General features: G+C 35.6%; 1 protein-coding gene across 2 annotated transcripts in view; it reads left to right on the top strand.

Annotated features, from left to right (window-relative positions):
* The window catches only part of LOC124182971 (transmembrane protein 135-like), a 55,424-nt gene that overhangs the window by 24,790 nt on the left and 10,030 nt on the right, over nt 1-20,604 (top strand). For both annotated transcript variants that reach the window (XM_046570861.1, XM_046570859.1), the window contains exon 3: nt 12,934-13,060. In XM_046570861.1, the coding sequence (XP_046426817.1) occupies nt 12,934-13,060 (127 nt within the window). The remainder of the gene's footprint in view (nt 1-12,933; nt 13,061-20,604) is intronic.

The following is a 20,604-nucleotide window of genomic DNA, read 5'->3' as shown; positions in this document are numbered from 1 at the left end:
AACTACCACCTCTACTTTATACCACAAAACTACAATTTAATTCTATTCCTCCCTCCTCTTTTATTTATTCCACTTTAACTTTTACCTGTTCTCTCTCACCTATTCCCGAACACACCCCTAATTCTTGCACGCAAACCTCTAAAAATTAAAAACAAAATTGCACTGGTTTACCTTCCTACTGTAAACCACGTCACCGGAAACGGAAGTCTAAGCCATTCCATGTTAACTTTCCGATTTTTTTCAACGTTTTGGAAAAGAATAATAACGAAAGTCCTAAATGTTTACAGAATTAGTCACGTTGATTCCAAAATTGTAAGCTCGCAATCGATTCCAGTAACCTCACAAACTACTAAAATACCGGGCTCCGGAAGATTTCACGATCGTAAAAGAAACTATGACAGAAGCCGTTCAGCAATTTGTGGGAGTGGTTTTTGTTATAAATGCAACCGAAATTTATTGAAACGAAGAAGCTCCTAGATTGTTGCTTGGAAAGAGCTTTGTAATGTTAGATAAGACGAATTGAAGCAAAATAGTGCGATTCTAATGGGATTTCGGCTGCACGTGTATAAGGGTAGTTCACCCCCTAAGTGATGTTATTTCGAAAAACGCGACAACATGTATCCCCTACTTTTTTCTGCTGTTTCAAATGCAATCAATTTCAGTAAAATCCGAACAATAGTTTTTTATTTATAAAAATTTTTTAACTTTCAATCCCTTTAATTTTTGATTATTTAACCACGTCGTAACCGGCCAAAATGAATTTTTCATTATTCTTCATAGGAATTATTCTCTAATTGGTTTCATTCAAATATCTCAACTGGAAGTATGCGAAACCGTGAAACAACCACTGAGGATGCCCAACTTTGGGTGCTGATTTTACCCCTTTAAACCGTTTTTCCGCCGATAAAAAAAAAAACATGTCGCTTAGATTTCGATGAAGAATAACATATCCTCAAATGGTCGGAATCGGGGGGGGGGGGGGGGAGGGGGGGCACCCCAGGCAGTTTCCTTATCACATCAATAATTTGCTTGACAACAATGTTGATTCTGCTTCTGCAGATGACAACAACAGACCTGCCACCACCTTTATCTCCATCGCATATGTATCTGGTTTCTTTGAGTCTTTGAACAGGTTGTTTACAAAATATAATGTCAAGTTTGTGGGAAAAAATTCAAAGGATTTATAACTGGTCTTTGATTTTGGAAAGGATGGGATCCCTATGGGCAAACGATTGAATGTGGTCTATAAAATATCTTGCAAAGACTGCAATCAAGTTTATATCGGACAGTCTGGCCGCCATCTCGATACCAGGCTTAAAGAACACCAACGTAATGTGCATGAGAATGATGATTGACACACGGCACTAACAAAACATGAGATCAACAATTCTTTTAATTAGGATAATGTAAACATCCTCGGTGAAGAACCTAATTATTATAAACGCTTATTATTAGAAATGTGCAATATTATAGGACATTCAAATTCGGTTAACCTCAGACGAGACGTCGAACACCTAAGCAATGTTTACAAACCTCTTATTACTGACCACATGTCACACATTGTCTAAAGTGTTTCTGATATGGAGAACTGGGAGATAAGGATACCCATACTACAGTAGTCAGCATCGTTGTAACTTATTAATCTTTTTTGACCCTTTTTTTAACTTTTTTAATTTTATGACTTGTGCTTCGTGGAACATCTCACTATTAATTTATTTATTAAGTGTCAAAATCTTATATATCTACATCGTTTATCTATTGGATAAGATGTCAATGGTCTTTGGTCATCTAATCTGAAGAACCATTTCTCTCCCGTTTGAATTTTGTAATACTAACCAGTATTTTATTCTCTTCTTAGACAAGGTAAACTTTTCCTTAATTGTCTATATACATTTTTAGTTTTAATAGATATATTGAATGTATTCTCCAATGTACAATAGATAATAATTCTTAATATTATGATATCCATTGATCTTGTTGTCTTACTGATGGAATTTATGTTCTTGGCAGTGAAATGTTAACGGAAATTTACGTAACGCATTTACTGACCGCTCACAAAAATTTACCACTACACTGCACTGACAAGGCATGCCATCGATTTCGACCATTCATTCAATTATTCTCAAACCAGCATTATTGACGTTGAACCATTGTATTACAATAGGTTATTGTTAGAAATGTGCAATATTGTTGCACATCCCAATTCTGTTAATCGAAGACAAGATATTGAACATCTGAGTACTATTTACACCTCTGTGATATACCCATCGTAACTATCTATTACCGACTGAGCTTGCTCTCGATTTTGCCTTCTTAACAAAATTAACAATCGGTCTCCCCCCACTACACACTGGACGTTCCACACGTTCAAAAGTGCTCCAGACTCAAAACCTAAAACGGTCGCTATGTGTTTTTATTAAATTGACAATAAGGATGAATGCTTGGGAGTTTCGTATCGCTGTCGTAATGTTTTTTTGTTTTTTTTTTAAAATGAACTTTTGTTCTTATTCGATTATTCTAATACGCATTCACTACATACTAGTGGTTCCTTTTCTTCGGTAATTGATGGTGTCAGTTCACACCAGGTAATTCCGCTCATTTATATTTGCATAAACATCCCTGCTTATTACCTAAACCTTTCATATTTAATTTTGTTATAACTGAGTTGTACATTATTTTCTTATTTCTGATCGTGACAGATGTTTTAAATAAATTGTTCTGAGGAGGGCCCCCATCAGGGCTGAAACGTTAACACAAAAAAAGTGTTTTGATGTTCCCGACCTTCATATCCAAGAATAATATTCAACAATTCACCAAGGTCAAGAAAAATCGTCTTCATTTACCACTACAGTTTCCTTGTCAGTACAACCAAACAATATATAATCTATGGTCGTCAATGGTCACATTGGACACTCCGCTAATAGTAGTAAAACAAAAAAGAATGTATCGCTGATAATTTCTACATTTTTTTTCATTTCTTCTCTGACATTGGATGGCTATCGATTACATTCTTTTGCAACATGAAATTAGAGGGTTAATAATAATGATGTATTTTTTACTTAAAAACAAAAATGCAAAATAAATAAAGTAGTACTTTTAATATGAAAGTCTCACAATCAGCTCGCCGATAAAATTATCCCCAATTGTTACACGAATAGGTAATTGAGGGATGGTTTTTCCTCATGAAGGATGAAACAACAAAATTTACAAATACTTATTGTCGAAATAAATAAATGTGAAAGATTAATCGAGTGGTATGCTCTGGTGAAAATTTCGACTGCTGCGAATTTTTATATAAATTGTAACGATTCGTATTATTTCATACAAAATTGTAAATATGCATAGTTATTCATGAAGACTTGTTAATTTTCTTTAAAAATTGTAGTGTCTTGTAGATTTTTTACTACAAAAATACACATTTTCATGAAAATATACCAAATTTTTCCTGAGAAACTATGTATATTTACAATTTTTAGGAAAACAATTTTTTTGTTAAAAATTGTAAGAAATGTTCCAATGTTTATAAAAATTCGTAGAAAATCTTAGAAATCATTTTCACCAAGGCGCTTAATAATTTGGTCCAGATTAGGCAATGACTGGCTTGGGAGTAGGTTTGTACACACATAGTAGTGGAGCAACCAAACCTGCAAACAACTGATTTGGAAACAACCAACTTGCTAGTGCTAGGTCAAGCAGTTTTTGGCTCAGCTGTTTGGTTACTTCGAATTTTTGATTGACACTAAAAGTCTTCTCAAATTTTTGCCACTGAAGGCAACGCTACTAGTGCAGTTATTTAGTATCAAAATAGGGCGTTAATATTTAAATAGCGATGCCGAACTCATTCACAAGGTTAAGCTGGTAACGTAATCGTAAGTCATAAAATTGACAAAAAATCACCATTTTACTTGGAATTTATTATCACGGGTTATAGTTATAAAATTATTAGGATCCTTCGCTTCAATTGGGAGGTGATTTGTGATTTTAGTAACTTTTCAAAGTAATGGAATAGCTAGAGTTTTTTTTATAAACTGTTACGAATTTTGACCTCATCCTCGTTTTATGTACCTATAACATCGCTGGTGATTGTGGTTAAGAGCGAACCACCGTGGCCGCCATCCTTGTAGTTGCCGGCAGAGTTCACTGGTGGTCAACGTAGGAACTTCTTCAGTCAGGAGCGAACATATGTATATGTAAAATCATTTATGGTGCCTTCGGGCTCCCAAATTTCTGACAGTTTTTTTGACGAGAAAATGTACAGAACATTAATTCTTTGGTATCAAAGACTGATTCAGTTGTAACGATGTATAGTTTTTTGATTTTATTTCTGTGTTATATTCCGGAACAGAAAACTACTTCACATCTCATCAAAGCATGTAACAGCATAATAAATTCAAAAGAATAAGTCAATTACAAACTTGTTGATGATTCATAGTAATATTTGTTTACACAGAGATATGTCATTATTTGACATAATAACTTAGCCTTACAATGGTCTTTAAAAAGAATAGGATTACTAAATAGATCCATCAATATTTTGAAATAGAACACAAGTACGCATTTATGTTAGTATCGAAGTATACAGGATAATTAATTATCAATTTTTTTATTTCACTTACTATTAGTTACAAAAATTTGCAAATTCTTTTTTCAAAAACAGTTCAACAAAAATGTCATATATCATTACAGTGGTCCTTAGAAAGTTTATCTGGAAAAGTTCTCCAGATCGTCTCCAAAAAAAGAAATTAGAAGAATTCTTCGAATATTGGAGATAAACTAAAACACTCGGCGACGATGATCGATCGCCAGCTTCAAGTAATGAATAATAAGTGCAAATTGGGAATAAGGACTGATCAATTTGTAATTAAATTATAAATGATTCGTAATTTTTTTACCTTCGGTATTCAAAGAATTTTTCTGCCAAAGTTTAAATTGTTTCAGGAGTGTCAACGTATAAAGGTATGATATTTTCCTCATTTCCCCGCTATGATAGAAATACTGTTCAAATAGCTGATGTAATAATTCATTTTTCACATAGATTTTTCATCGTCAGTGATTATTAGCGATTCCTGCCCAAATTCGAAACTCAAAATGAATTTATGCTTACAGACACCCTTTCTGGTTGAAATAGAATGCTGAAATTTTTAATTAATATTTTCTAATTTTTTTTTAACCGACTTATGAGCTGCTGAGCTGGTTCAAATACAGAAATGAACGCTTGAGGATCACTCTAATAATTATACTAAACAATGCTACATGCGTTACTTTGTGTACTGTCAAAATAGTAAAGAGCGGCAAATCAGGCTAGACGTCGGTGGGAATGTTATCGATAAACAAATAACTCAAATTAGGGACAAAAATGGTAAGCGAAATGTCGAATTACAAATCGGCGAAAAAGTAATGGTCGATGATTTCAGCACGCGTAGCAATAAGCATACCGAAGGAAAAATTATACAGAAACTGTCTCCTGTAACGTATAGAGGTAAAGCCGTATCCGGAAAAATCTGGAAATGACATATTGATTGATTAAATTGTAAAGATCCCGGAGGCGAACACCAGCACTGCGAGCGATACCAGGTCAGTCGACGATAACGCACCGTTTATTGCGTCGTTCCGAACGATTAAAGAAGTAAGAAAAAAATAAGAGGGAAGAGTTGTGGTGTATTACGATTCATGTTAATCATGTGGCTCGGAAACCGCGCGAGTACAAGAGAGCGGGATCTCAGTTATAGTTCGCTCCCGATCCTCGAAGAAAGCGCTTCGATAATGTATGTAACAGAATCGGAGTAATAAATGTACAATAGCCTTTAGTGATACTGCGTTATTAATAACCTGAGCGCCTCCCAAGATATCACAGTTTTTTATCGCGGGATTCTAGCAAGCCATTTATAGTTTAGAAATTGTCAAAAAGTTGTGATTTTTCCATCTCAGATGATGTCGTCATCTTTTATATCAATAAGAGAGTATTAAAAAAAAAAATATACTGATCCTGAAACAATATTTTAAATAACATTGCTGCAACTAAATGGTGTGAATATTCATAATTCAATACCATTTATAGAGCTGAACAAATCTTCCAAGAAACTACCCTGAGCATGTGAAAAAATTGTTGCAACAATTTTTTTTTATATTGAAAAATTTGATCGAGGCCTTGAAATTTTTTTGTAATATCTTAAATGGCCAGCTTTGGAAAGAGATATATGCAAAAAAAAATCACGTGAATTGGAAATAATTATCTGTCACAAATCTTTATAGCGATTTATAGACAATAATCTAATTTATGGTAGAAAAAATTACAAAATTAAAAAATTGTCACCAACTACGAAAAGTTTAATTTGATTCATCAAATCACAAATAAAAAAAAAATATTTTTCTTCCTTTTAGAGCGTAGTTGTATTGTTGAATTAAACATATTATTTTGAATTGGGTCATATTTTTTCTTTAAAAATCTTTTATTCAATCCTTCTGAGTTTCTTTTTTTGCTTATACATCTATAGACATGTATGTATTTCAATATGGGCAGACCAATGAAAAATGCGGCTCATTAGACTGAAAATTTAGATGTTCTAGAACCGGCTATTAATGGACCAATATCATTTTAAAAATTTCATACGGCAACCAGCGAAGTACGCACTTTCAGTTCGAAAAAGATCCTCGGAATCTATGAATCCGTTGAGGACTTAGGCGCGAATAGACGTAGAATAATTTTGACCGCATCGGGCTACAACTCTAAAACTGACCACTTTTGGGGCCGTCTGTAATTTATAAATTTTCATGAGACTTCCAGCGACGCAAGCTCTTTCATATAAAAAAAAAAAAATAATCATCCAAACCGGTGAATGCGTTGAGGACTTATACGCGAACGATTATGAGTTGAAAAAAAATAAATAAAAATGAGCAGCGTATTCGTAATCTTCCTTTTATGAACTCTGGCAAAAAATCAGTTTTACCTAAAAATGATTCTGAGTGATTTCATTTTTCCAACGATATGAATTCTAGAAAGACCACGTAATTTTCGAGAATTCGTTATCTCCAATAATGTAGGGAGACCGGAGGCAGTTGTAACAATATTGAGAAGATTTAAAAAAAAAAAAAACGCTCGGTATTATTATTAACAATCGAATCAAGACACTGCTACACATGTTACAATTGACACCTTGCCGGACTAAATAAATTTTTTTGGTAAATTTTTAAAGGGGGTCCGTCGTGCCCCGTTCTCCCCTATCTTTGTTATAAGATAAATGACAACAATTAAACAATATATAAAAGTATCAGACTAACAGTTGTTGCATACCAATAACGCATTGCCCATTTCTTACACTTGATGCATTGGGGCCGTTCGTTCTTGCTCTGAGAATACGACTCCAAGCAGATTAGATAAAATGTATCTTCGTCCAAAGATTCTCGGTCGACTGATTTACTCGGTTTTTTGTTTACCCTTTTCCTCGCAGTGATTTTGAAATTGGATATGGAATTGTGTAAGGAATAAACATGGAAGAATCAGTGGGGTTTGAACAGTGTTATAATTGACACCAATTGGCATCTTACAATTGACATCTACGGTAATTGTATATAAACAAGTGGAAATCCTGTACTCCGAATCATAACCTTCAAATTAAAATCTACGTCACTTATAGTCAAAGCATCTCAGTTCGTTTAAAAAGTTTACATCAATTATTAACAACACTCATGGTTTACATACTCGATGAAATCATAGTGGAAGGGAAATATTTACGTTCGAATGCAAGAACAGATAATTGGACATAGCATAGGGAGGATTTTCATAAATTCTGCGAAACATTACTGAACAAAAACAGGACAGGTACCTCTGTGAATGAGTCCAAATGGTTCACATAAAATCGGCAATATGGCGGAGTAATCTTCTCTACAACAATTGGCACCCTGTTACTACTGACGCCGGTCTCTCCCTCAAAATTTAGGATAGGATACTCGTACAAATTATTTTTCATCTATTCCAGTTCAGGGTGGATAGCGTCAATGTCATATCAAACTCTCTGACATTTCCCGGTTTTGCAAATGAGAATAGAAATTTTTCCAGGACATATTTCAACCTAACTTTACTGACAAATTCACTTTTTTCATGAAAATCAGTTAAAAAATAGCCAACAGACGTTTCCATCGTACGTTAAAATAGTTCAATTTTTCATTCAGTTCAATTTTACTTAAACTCAATTGCCAAACATATAATTAAGCACTCCAATTTTGAGAAACAAACGAAAGATTAGGATTAACCATTTTTTCGAAATATGTAGGTAAAAACCTGTATCTGAGAGTATTAGCTATTTTTAGTACTTGTTTATGTTTTCCATAAAATTTACATAGTGCTCAATATCAATTTATCAATTCTTAAAATTCCCCCGAAAACAATATTTTCTGTCAATTGTACCCTTTTCACATTGATCCCCTCAATTGTCTCTGGGGGAGTAAGTTTCTACATTTTCAAGAATCGTACACTAATGAGGAAGAAAATATAAAAATTCCCTGCCATATTCCGGTTTTTCTAGGCGCGTACAAACTCCCCGACAATTCTCAGTTTTCCAGATTTCCCTGCCAGCTAGACACCCTGTCGCTATACAGGACCCTAAGATAGAAAAGTTAGTTTTCGAAATCTAAGGCGCATGCGTAAAATGCCGCATGCTTTTAGAGGGTAACACCACTCTAACGGCCTGAACAAAAGCCTATCTTTAACGACTTATTCTGGGAGTATGGAAAAAGGAATAAGTTTTCATTTCAAAGGGTTGATTTAACACATATTGAAGTATGAACAAAAAATTTCTATTATCATTTTGATTCAAAATGGCAGTGACAGAGCCAATCTTTAAAATTCCCTATTTTTAAAACTCCTTCACGGATTTCTCGTAAAGTATAAGACCTAGAACAAAAAACCAAATAATTTTATCATTTATGCGGTAAATAGTTCCTAAAAAAAAGTTTGCGTTAAACAAAAAAAAAAAAAAAAAAAAATGGCTAGGTACGCCCATAGAGAATGAAATTATGTAGCTACTGCCAAAATTTCAAATCGATGTATGCAACGGTGTTTGATTAATCTGTCCTTCCAGTTCAAAAAAAGTGGTTACGAGAAAAATGCGTGTAAAGCTTTACGAGCAATCAACGCGCGCTTCGAGGCAATGTGTGCAACATCAAGAGTTGAACCTTTTGAATTTTTTTTTTTCACTATAGGACCAACTGTATATTATTTTTATGACCCTAATATATTGTTTAAACAAAAAAATAAATAATCGAATTTTCCAAAATCCTAGAGTGATATTAAGGGGTCACTGTACTGTGATGAGCGCCGAAAGAGTCTAATTTTTCAGAACTTGATTTCAAAAAAACTGCTGATGCAATATTCATATTTTTTTTTTATATCCAACTCATGTACATCCTGAAGAGTGTGTTCAAGAAGTTTCATTAGAAAAAAATACAATTTGATGATGATATGTCTTTTTTGCATCTTTTCATGGTTTTCGTACGCGGCCGATCGGTCTACATAATATCGCAATTATCGGCGGTCTGGCATAAAAAAAAATATGCTCATTAATTAAATTGTATTAGCTTCCGGCTGACGAAGCCCTATTTTGGGACGAGGAAAAAATTCTTGTAGTTTTTTTTTTTTGATGTTGTCAGCTCAAGAATACGTTGTATTATTATTGATAACTATTAAACTATCATCGAAAACGAAAAAATTGTTAGTTTGCCAAAAAGTAAAGTAAAAAATAATACATATATACACTTTGAGTGTGTGTTCTAAATTTAAAGACGATTCATCGATTACAGCTCGAGATATCGTACCCACCGTTTTGAAAAACATAGTTTCGGAAAAAACGCGTATAAAATTTCACACTAGTGTCCTCAGTAGAAAAATTACCTCATACCAAATATTTAACTGAAAATCTGTTATAATGTTGCTATAAAATTCATTGCCAGATAATATTGACCGTTCGATTTATTTGTTGATGGATTTTTTTTCGCAAAATTGCCAGTTGGGTAACCCTGTAACTGATTGTGACATTCTCATTTTTACAATCTAGGGCCTTCTTGACACATGTGCTCTTTCCGATAACTTGACTTTACGCGCGGATTTTACGCACCACCATCGCGTGGTTGAGTTGATTTCAACCTCAAGTTTGTGCGTTAAGTAAATATCCATATCCATAACATAAATATCGTGAAGTAAATAAAGCTAGGCCTATGCCTCTGGGCCTATGCTTCTTGATTGCTCTTGATCTACTTATTTTGAAATACTATGTAACATTCGTCTGCGTCTCAATAAAATTTTTTTTTCACATAAGTTGGAAAACAGCGTGTATGACTCGCATATCACACGTGCGGGTGGGCAACATCTGACTCGTGTTTACAGCACCCGCGTAGCTATATCAAGCTGGAACCGCCACATTCGAAAATCAATAAATCTCCTGAGGAATAATTGAGGGCTAATTAAAGGTTAATTAAATGCTCTATTTTAGTATTAAATGCTCCGTGTTTAAAAAAAAAACCTGTAGTAGTGCCAACTCGAGATAAACCTGAAACCACCAAGCCAAAAATAGCGGAAACGGGGAGAAACTTCGAAAAAATGTTGAGGCCAGAATTAAAGGCTAATTAAAGGCTCATTAAATGCGCTATTCTTGAATTAATAGCTCCACGTTTAATAAAATAAACCTGTGGCGGTGCCACCTCGAGATAAACCTGTAACTGTCACGCCAAAAACCACGGCATCGAAGAGGCATTTCGACATATTGTTCACGCCGGACTTAAAGGCTCATTGAGGGCTCCAGGAATCCATCTTTAACACATTTTTTGAAAACCACCCCTAGGTGAAACCACCCCCGGAACTCGAAAAATCAGTGTAACTTTTTGACGGCACAAGTTACAGGGTTCCTAGAGGCGTCAAAATCATTCTAGAATTAAAGGCTCTTGGTATAGGTACTGCTCGTGCGAATTAAATGCTCCACCCCCAACGGAGGTAAATCAACCCCAAACTCGAAAATTCGGTGTAACTCTTCAATGGAACAAGGTACAGGGTTCCCAGATGCGGTAAATTAATTTCACAACCACAGGCTCTCTGCTGCACAGTTTAAAAGGCTGTGTTGTAGAGAATCTATTCAAGTTTTGAAGTAATTCTATGTTAATTTTTAGATTTTGATCAATTTAAAGGGTTAGACCACTCTAGAAATTTCGAAAAATCGATTTTTTTTAATGATCCAATAGGACCTTAAAAATGATGACCCAAAAAATTATGTCCGCGAAAAATCTCTAAATACCCGGTTTTCGAATTTTAGTACAAGGCCGCCTGGTCCGCAACGAGCTAGAGGGAAGCTACTTTAGGGGACTAGAGCAGGTATACGGCAGATGTTATTGAAATCATGACTTGTCGAACGTCTGTTTCAGTCAGTTAGGCACAGCCTAGCATTTGAGAAGGACGCTAGTCGACAAACACTCGTGTTCGCGAAATTTTTTTGTTTTGTTCGAGGTCCAAAATTATGGATGTAATTTTGCATGCAGCGGAGCGTAAACAAAAAAAAATATGCCGCCGCGGAAACGCGCTGTGGGCGGCCATCTTCTTTTTGAAAGAATAAAAAAAAAATTTTTTTTATACCTCAACACCTGCGTTAGATATACCTGTGATTACTTTTATGAATAAACTTTTTTTCATTTAAAAAAAAATGTTGAATATGCACATGATTTTATACCTGCTCCTGTAGCCATACACCTTAAAACAACGAATTATTGAATTTTCTTGGATAAACGAAGAATTTTTGACGTCCCAAGCACAACAAAAATCAGCAGAGACCTTTGAGTGAGTTTTCGGGAACATAGAGTTTTTCAGTGTTCAGTTTATTGTACCTATGTTCCATCAACGAGCGAACTGAGTATTCTGTTCTGTTAATACTGTAGAAGATAATTTAAGTTCCTCGGGACCGATCGTCAAAATAGTTTAGTACTTTGACGTTATCAGGAATCACGAAACCCCTATTCAATTCATGATCTCCGAGACTAATTTACATAGAGATTTCTGGTTTTGTCCAAAACTTCATTCTGGTGTATCACTGTGGAGTGTTATCGAAAAAGGTGTCAACATTATTGAAAATTGTGCGATTTCCTCTTATGACTGCCTCATCGGTAAACGAAATTGCGAGGAAATATTATTTTGATCATAGCGAGTTTATTTTTCCAATTGGATTCGAGAAGTGCCAGGAAATACTACAGGGGAAGTGGGTAATCGTCCAAGTTTTGAAGTTTCAACCATCAAGAAATGACTTTGTCGAGAGTAAAAGTATCTTTATTGCCCCCTTATCACCATTTCTACGTTTAATAAAATGTAAAATATAATGTTCAATTTACTACCGTGAAATGTCTAAGAAAAGATTTATTAATGGTGGATGGCTGCAGCTTTGCACAGACATCGAATTATCAAATTTTTCAATTTGATGCTTTGATGCTGTTTATAAATAGAAACAAAGAGATAAGTGAAAAGAAATAATAAAAACGACGCATTGGAACCTTAAATAGTTAAAATATTCACAAAATTATTACTACGTAATACATATAATATTATAAAAGTCTCGCGTTTTCTGTTATTCAATATTCTTCACACATTCGTGTTTGTGTTGACTTTGTATTTTGCCTGGGGCTATTCGAACGTTCCTCAAGTAGTATAAATTCACTGGAAACATAACTGTACACTTGAAATAGCAGTTCAATGTAGCGTTTCAAGGCCAGCTCCTAATCATATTTGCGGAAGTTATATGGAGTTACGATAAATTTACAGTTTTACAATTAGATGAAATTGGACAAATCGTCATAGCTCGTTAATATAATGGCCCGCGCATAATGAATACTCATTGGAATTGTTTTGTTTGAAAACTGTGAAGTCCGATTGTAGCTATTGTATGAATTATAATATTTCTGTTACAGACGGGCATCTGGGAACTTCAACATTCTGACAGTATCGTTCCTGCCATCTTTTTTGTCCAACCTCGCAGCCATTGTGATAGAAAGGCCATCGCGGCGTACACTGCTATGTTTATACGTATCAAACATCGTAGGTTTCAACATTCAATCATCAAATTGAATGCCCCCCCCCCCCCCCATCGAAATCCACTTTTAAAAAAACCCAAATATTGCGTTTTATATGCGCTTTTGAATCACTTGCAATTGACAAATCTTGTGCTAAAAAGAATTTTGTTTAGGAAAGGTGGCTGTTTGTCACGGATACTCAGCACCTAACGTTACTTTAAGGAAGGTCGAAAAATTGATGACGCAATTTTGAAGACCGAATTATGCACTCTCTGAGTATGAGAGGATAAATTTTTGCGCCATCTTCATTACAATATTGATTACAGTATAATTTTCCGAGTAACAAAAAAATTTTCTTAAAACACTGCGATCTGATTGAATTCTCAATTTAGTCTTTTCATTTTTTTTTTTTGTTGATAAAAATATGCATCAATCATTTACATGCGAATGATACATTCTCTATTTGCGAAACTTAAATATCAGTCTTATTTTACCAATGAAACACATCCCACGCGTATAATATAACGTTTTGGCAAGGTTGAAATTACAGTAATATTAAGATGATGAAAGTAACTTTGATGAAATCAATATGCAAAATTTTAGTATCTTTCAATTTTTGATGTATTACTGAATTCCAGATAATTCTCGAGTTGCTCCAACTTCCTTGTAGAATTTCCAGCACAATTTACTCATCGACGGTGTTAGATACATTGATGTCGAGTGATTTCAATTGAATTTTACCTTATAACGTAATTTGCGTTGATGTCCAGTGTGTCAACTAATTGCCATTGATTTCCAGCGATTTTAGAGCGTTCTGGGCAGTTTTCAGTGTTTTTCGGCTTGGATAGAATCAAGAAAACAATAGATACTCAATGAAATGCTGTAGTACATTGAATTTCAATTACGTATTTGGCCTGTACCATAAGACACAACGATTTTCCAAAATTCCCGATGCTTACCGCGCGATTTTTTCAGCACGATCTTGTGATTGATAATTAACTGATTTCGCAATGATTTCCAATAATTTAAGCTATCTCGATTGATGCCTCATTATTCCAAAAATTATTTTTGCAACTTGAATTTTTTTATTTACAATTTGATTTCCAAGTTTTCAACTTATGAATCCTTCAGTAAATTGTAGTAACCGAGAGCCGGAGCGAAAAAAAGTACGTTCATAATGCAATCTCTTACAGAATTGATGTTCTTGTCGGAAAATGTCTTGTTAATCATCAAAAATATCTAAAAATTACAACTAGTTATTCATAATACAGTAAAACCTCAGTTATACCTGTTTCACTTGTACCTTCTTCTCGTTCATACGTTCAATTCTCTTGGTCCTGGCAATTTCTGCCATTAGGCCATGTGAAGATGTTTCACTTGTATGTTTCTTATTCATATGTTTTTCGCACTTGTACGCCAAGTATTCCGTTCCTGAGCGCGATTGGCTATTCAGATATACGTTATCACAGCTAATTATTCAGCCGAAACTTTCGATTTGACTTTTGTCTCACTTACCACTAGATGGCGAACGCGTTTTGATGTTTCGTGTACTTGTCTGCCGCTGGACGGCATAGCTTGACCTATGTGCCTATTCCTGTTTCAAGCCATCACTGAAATATAATAATGCTGGAACGTTCGCCGTAACGCGGCGTTGGCCGTGAGCAGGGATAGCCAACTTGATCAGACCCGAGATCTACGGTTTACTATCCAGACTCAGCGCGATCTACCAATCTCAAATCTTTGCCATACACGGAGGGAAAGGATTATTTGAGTCAAGTAATATTCGTTTGATTCAACTAAATGCTGTAGTCGAATGCGGCGAATCACTACCTACTTACAAGAACATCCGCGGAGTGTCTTCCTCCGATGTTGATGAAACTTGGTAGAGATTTTAAGTACGCTAAAATAAGAGATGCGTATTTTTTTTATAAAATCTTATGAAATCAATTTTAAGGGGGTGAACTACCCCCCTAAAATGCTATTTTTGACAATTTCTAATATATTGCATAATAGGACGTAATGTAAAGATTGCAGGGAAACTTGATTTCTAGGGGTTTTTGACGTTGCTGTTTCAAAATTTGAAAGTTCAAAATGGCGGGTCCAACATGGCCGACGTCAATAACGAAAGATCGATCGATTTTCACCGAAAGTCGGTGGAAACTGTTTTAGAGGTCGCTGGTCATAGATCTGACCACGAAAACTATGAATTCGAAGCGACGAATCCAAAACGGCGGTAGAAAATCATTACAATATCTGCCATCTCTACGAAAATTGGTATCCATATCTGTTTCTGGTGTACTTCAGAATTCACCCATTTCTGGTTCAATGACGGGATGAAATGATAGCAGGAGTATCTCCTGTATCTCCGGATGTTGGATCCGCCATTTTGAACTTTCAAATTTGGACTTCAGATTTGGAAAGAGCAACGTCAGAAACCCCTGCAATTTCCCCTGCAAGTTTCCCTGCAATCTGTACATTAGGCTCTATTATGCAATATATTAAGAACTGTGAAAAATAGCATTTCAGGGGGGAGGTTCACCCCCTCAAAATAAATTTCAGCCGATGTAAAAAATACGTATCTCTTATTTCAACGTACCTAACATTCCTACCAAGTTTCATCAAAATCGGAGGCGGACACTTCGCGGATGTTCCTTGTTGGTTCAACAAAATAATTTGTCGGATGAAATACTTGTGACAACTTAATATACAATTGAATGAAGACTGAACGATCATGCTGATTATCAATTTATTCAAGATAACATGGCGTGAGGTTCTTGCGATAATGTGAATTTTGTATTAAGAACATGAGTGATTGAAATGACTAAAACTGATTGAACGCTGGTCAATGGTTTTATTTTAAAAACATGAAATTGTTCTATCAAAACAAGTAAAGCTTATTCTTGTCATATTCTGTTGAGTCAAGAGTTCAATGGTTAAAGCAGGTAGTGAAATTTGTAGTTACAGTAGTGATATCATTCATAATTCTGTTAAATCAAAATTGTGTGGGATTTACTTGTTATCGGTTGTATAAAACTCAAAAACTTATTGCTGTAACGTAGAATTAAGAATTGACCATGTACCATTAGTTTCTGCTTATTTGTCGTCAGTATCAGTTTGGATGACTTGAAACTTGGTATTATGCTTTCTTCGTTTGTAACAGGTCTGATGATAAATTTATCTTCCGTTCTCCATATCTGCTTCCTTAGCAGACTACCCGGTTTTATAACCATCTCTGAAACTACTTCCGTAGCTAGAGAGTTCACCGCCTAGTAGCCGTTTAAAGTACTAGTAGGATGTACTAGTATGATGTATATAGTAGTACTAATGCTTACGTTGAATATATTCCCAACTTGTTTCGAAACATGTGGTGTTTCTTTTACCTCGTAAACAAATTAGTGTAACTGATTAACCAGTTACGCCAAACAAGCTGCGGTTAGATCAACATAGTATAGCATTCGATCAATGTAAATTTTTTGCTGACTAGATTCATGTACTTATTTTATTGGAAGTACCCAATTGTTTCTGCTAACGAACACGCGACATGGAGGAACAGTACTTAAACTTCTAATGAAATGGTATTTAGTTAACTTAATTTGGGAATAACATTAGAAGGTTCATTTGAATCAATACTTCACTCGATAGCGACCAGAAAGGTTTTTGTTGAATCGAGGAATTCAGTTGACTAAATCATTTTGACAAATTAAGTACATTGAAATTGTTTATTTAAAGTTATTATATTTGGAATAAATTATTATACTAGATTAAAGTGAATTGACTCCAACAAAATCTATTTTGTTGGTTCAAGAATTGCTTTCCTTTCATGCAGAATTAAATGAAATAATTTTTGGCACTCATGTATTTTTTCTGACCAGTTGGCCTTCCCTGCCCGAGAGAGTGTCACCGAGAAAGATGGAAAATTGGGAGAAATCTGTGTTTCTCAGATACTTGTTTTTAATTGGCAGCGGAAGAGATAGGTTTGGGAGGAAATCATCTCTCTTTCACTAACGGGGAGCATATTTCTATCTTTGTTCAACCTTTGCGTGAGAATATCACTCGTTCCACGTCAAACCGTACGATTTTCGGTAAAAATCTTAATTAATCATTCCGATTTTTCTTAAATTTTACAGACGCATTCTACTAATGAAATAATGAAACACACGTTTCGCGAAAAAATTTGCAATTTTTCGTAAGAAGATATGCATATGCGTATCCGTGCGTTTAGCGCATTGTTCTCGTGCGATAATCCCATCGGTGCATGTCTTTCTCGCATGGGACACTTTCATACTAAAATAGCATGGTTATCATGCGATAATGGCAACTTCGTCGTACCTCTTTCGCATGGAATACTCGAATGCGAAAATAGCAATAGCATCCCATGCGATATTCGTAACAGATTTCTTTCCGTATAGAGATAAACTGCGCGTTCCATACACCGAGCTGAAACCCTAAGTAGACAGAGAAAGCGACACAGTGGGAGACCGATCTCACTGTTGCACGGTAGAAAGAGTGGGGAAGAGTCGCTAGGCAGGGAAAGCAATAAGGCAAGCAGGGAGGTATACTTGTATAAAGCTAGGTGTGTCCCCCGCCAATTCAGCGATTAGAGTGAGAGGTCGGTATCCCGCTGTTGCTTTCCTTTTCTAATTAGGGCTTCATCTCGGTGCACGTATCGCGAGGCTATTCAAACACGTTTTGGCAACTTCAGCTCAGCGCCTCATCTACGGAAAGCTTCTTTACCTACCATCACTAGATTAACGTTAACCGGGTGCGGTGAAATGCTTTAGTTTCTCTATTATCTTATGATTAGTGTCAACCAGTTTGAGGTCTCGATTTGATACACCATGACTGCACAACAGCAGAGGGCAGAAAAAGAAATCTCTTTGAAAAACTGGACATTGTATCGGAAATACAAGAAACATAATAATATTAATTGATTTCGCTTCAGGTGAATCCAGCTACGAGATGATACCTATAAAACCACTAAAAATTATGAACTTTTCATTTTCTAATCATGAAGGTTTGAAATATGTAGATATTTTACTTTAACGTTATTCTCACTCATACGTCAATATCGCCATACCCCTTGGAAAACATTGAAAATTCTCCATTTTATTTTATATACTTCATATTGTAAAAATTTGGTTATCACCATTTTTTCTGTTTCATCAACCGTCGACGATATTATATTTAGTAATGACCATATTTGGAAAAGATTGTAAGTCAAAAACCATGCACTCTACTGGGAAAAAACCCTATAAAAGTTGTGAAGAATTTCATTATCTATACAAAAAGTTTCTATTATTTTTATCGTATGATGCACGGTTCACGAGGTATGTGTTAAACGTGTTTCCCAAGATAGTAGCTGAAGCCCCCTGCCCCGCCATCGCACGCATACACACACACACGCACCTCACCTCACCCGCCTATCCTCCTCCGTATAAGCTTAAACATTTAGGGGTAACCCCTGAACATTATCGCATAAGATTGAGGAATTACTGGATATTACTGTACTATGAGTTCTACGTTCAAAATATTAGTTCGCACCTTTATCTAACACCAAATAAGAACCGCTACAGAAATTGAAAAGTACATATGATAAAATAATGTTGGAATAGGCGTGTACACATGTGGGCAATGATTCGTGGACGGTTAATTTTTTGGCTGAATAAACAACGTTGGCAATGCGGAATCCGCCTGCAGCGCCATCACCGCCGGGCCGCGAAACAGGTTTAATCTTCGTATATATAACACACTTCAACAATACAAAAAATGGGTTTGTGGCCGACTGGCGGCAGCGCTGCAGGCTGACTTCATTTTACCATCGTAATCAACTTGTCTGACAAATTAGCCGTTCGGGAATAACTGCGGGCATATGTACTAATTGTAAGAAGGCAAAGTAGGTTTTTTCACGCTAAGCATAAAGCTTCTTTTTTACGTGCAGCAAACAGCCGGATGCAGCAGCAGCAAAAATGCTCTGATTGGTCAATGATTCTGAATTTTCTTCAGCATCTTACTGTACATGAAAGCTGCTGTTGGACGTAGACATGAACCTACTTCGTTGAGCAGTTGTTATTGTTGCATACAGCAGAAGCCCCACCACCATGTACGTAGCAAGCAGCCAATAAGAGCATGTTGCTTTTGCTGCATCCAGCTGTTTGGTGCACGTTTAAAAAGCAGATCAAGTTTGCAATATGAGTCGTCGGCGACTGCATGCGCTGTGAAAAAAACTTGTGCACCAGAGTTTTATTACATAAAATATCGAACACAAGATAGAGGTCAAGCTTTGTTCGCCTAGCGTATTTGCAATATTCGTATTTGGCTCGCGAATGCGCTCGCCTACTATTCGGGGAGCTATCGTCACAAAATGCCCCTGTAAGTTAGATAGTCTATGATGTGTTTATAAAAATGGTTATAGACAGTTAGCGCGTAAGCGAAACATGGCGGAGCAACAACAAGTTAAAATGTTGTTAAATGAAAAGTTTTGCATACCCATGGGTAAACATATCAAACTTTGTATATTGGTTCTTTATAGTGTTACAAATAATAAATAATCGTTTTGCTACCACTATTGCAGAGTATTGGAAGTCTTTCGGCACTCAAAGTCACCTTGTAAAAAACTCAATGGGTCCATGTGTAAAGTAGCAGACTTTGAATTTTCTGTTCATTATGATATAATTCTCACAAAATTACCGGTCTGACAGCATTTCAGTGGAATATGATAGTTTGACAAGTCAAATAAACGAGGAGTTAGTGCAGCGGCGGTCGGGGGCCTCACATGGAGAATATGGCTTACAATGGTTAAAATTTATTGTAAACTGACAGACTTTCGATTTTTTGTGAGCAAACAGATTACACTTTAAGAAATTGAAGGTGTGCCATGTGTTTCATGGAGCATACGCCTGATGAACGGCAATCGAATGTCGTGTCATGCCCATAATACTTTAGGCCAGTCAATGGTTAATATTGCGTCGCACTAAATTACAACAGTTATTTTATTTTTTAATCGGATTTAGTATCACGTACCGAGCACAAAATCACAAGATCCGGACAAATTCCGATGGCAAAAAGTCGCCATCCTGAGAAAACGTTATCTGCCTATATCTCGGCGACCATGCACTTTAGACCAACACTTATAATAACCGTTATTATAGATCATTAAGTTTCCCGTCTTTTTTCTTGGATGATTTTTTTTTTATAAAACTTACTGTTTACGACTTCTGGTTCATTTAATGAACTTTTTCTTCTGTTTCAGTCGATAACTCCATTAATAATTATTTAGATATTAACCCTTAGCGGCCACACGGAGTAACTAGTTACCCCAAGCTCAGAAAAAGTGAAATTAGAGGTCTAAAACCTTTGAAATTGATACAAGTAACGTCTAACAAGTAACAAATAACAAGTAATATCTGCCGGTAGTAGACAAGTGTGATAAAAATCATTAGAAATGTTGAAGAATTCTTCTACAAATAAGAAACGATTGGTTAGAAGTCTTGAAATACCCATATATGTCTTGTACAACTAGGTTTTTCAGCGTGGGGTAATGAGTTACCCCATGTGGCCGCTAAGGGTTAA

Source organism: Neodiprion fabricii, chromosome 5 (assembly GCF_021155785.1).
Source record: "Neodiprion fabricii isolate iyNeoFabr1 chromosome 5, iyNeoFabr1.1, whole genome shotgun sequence".
NCBI lineage: Eukaryota > Metazoa > Arthropoda > Insecta > Hymenoptera > Diprionidae > Neodiprion > Neodiprion fabricii.
Note: the sequence above shows the minus strand (reverse complement) of the source record. Positions and strands in the feature narration are given on the sequence as shown.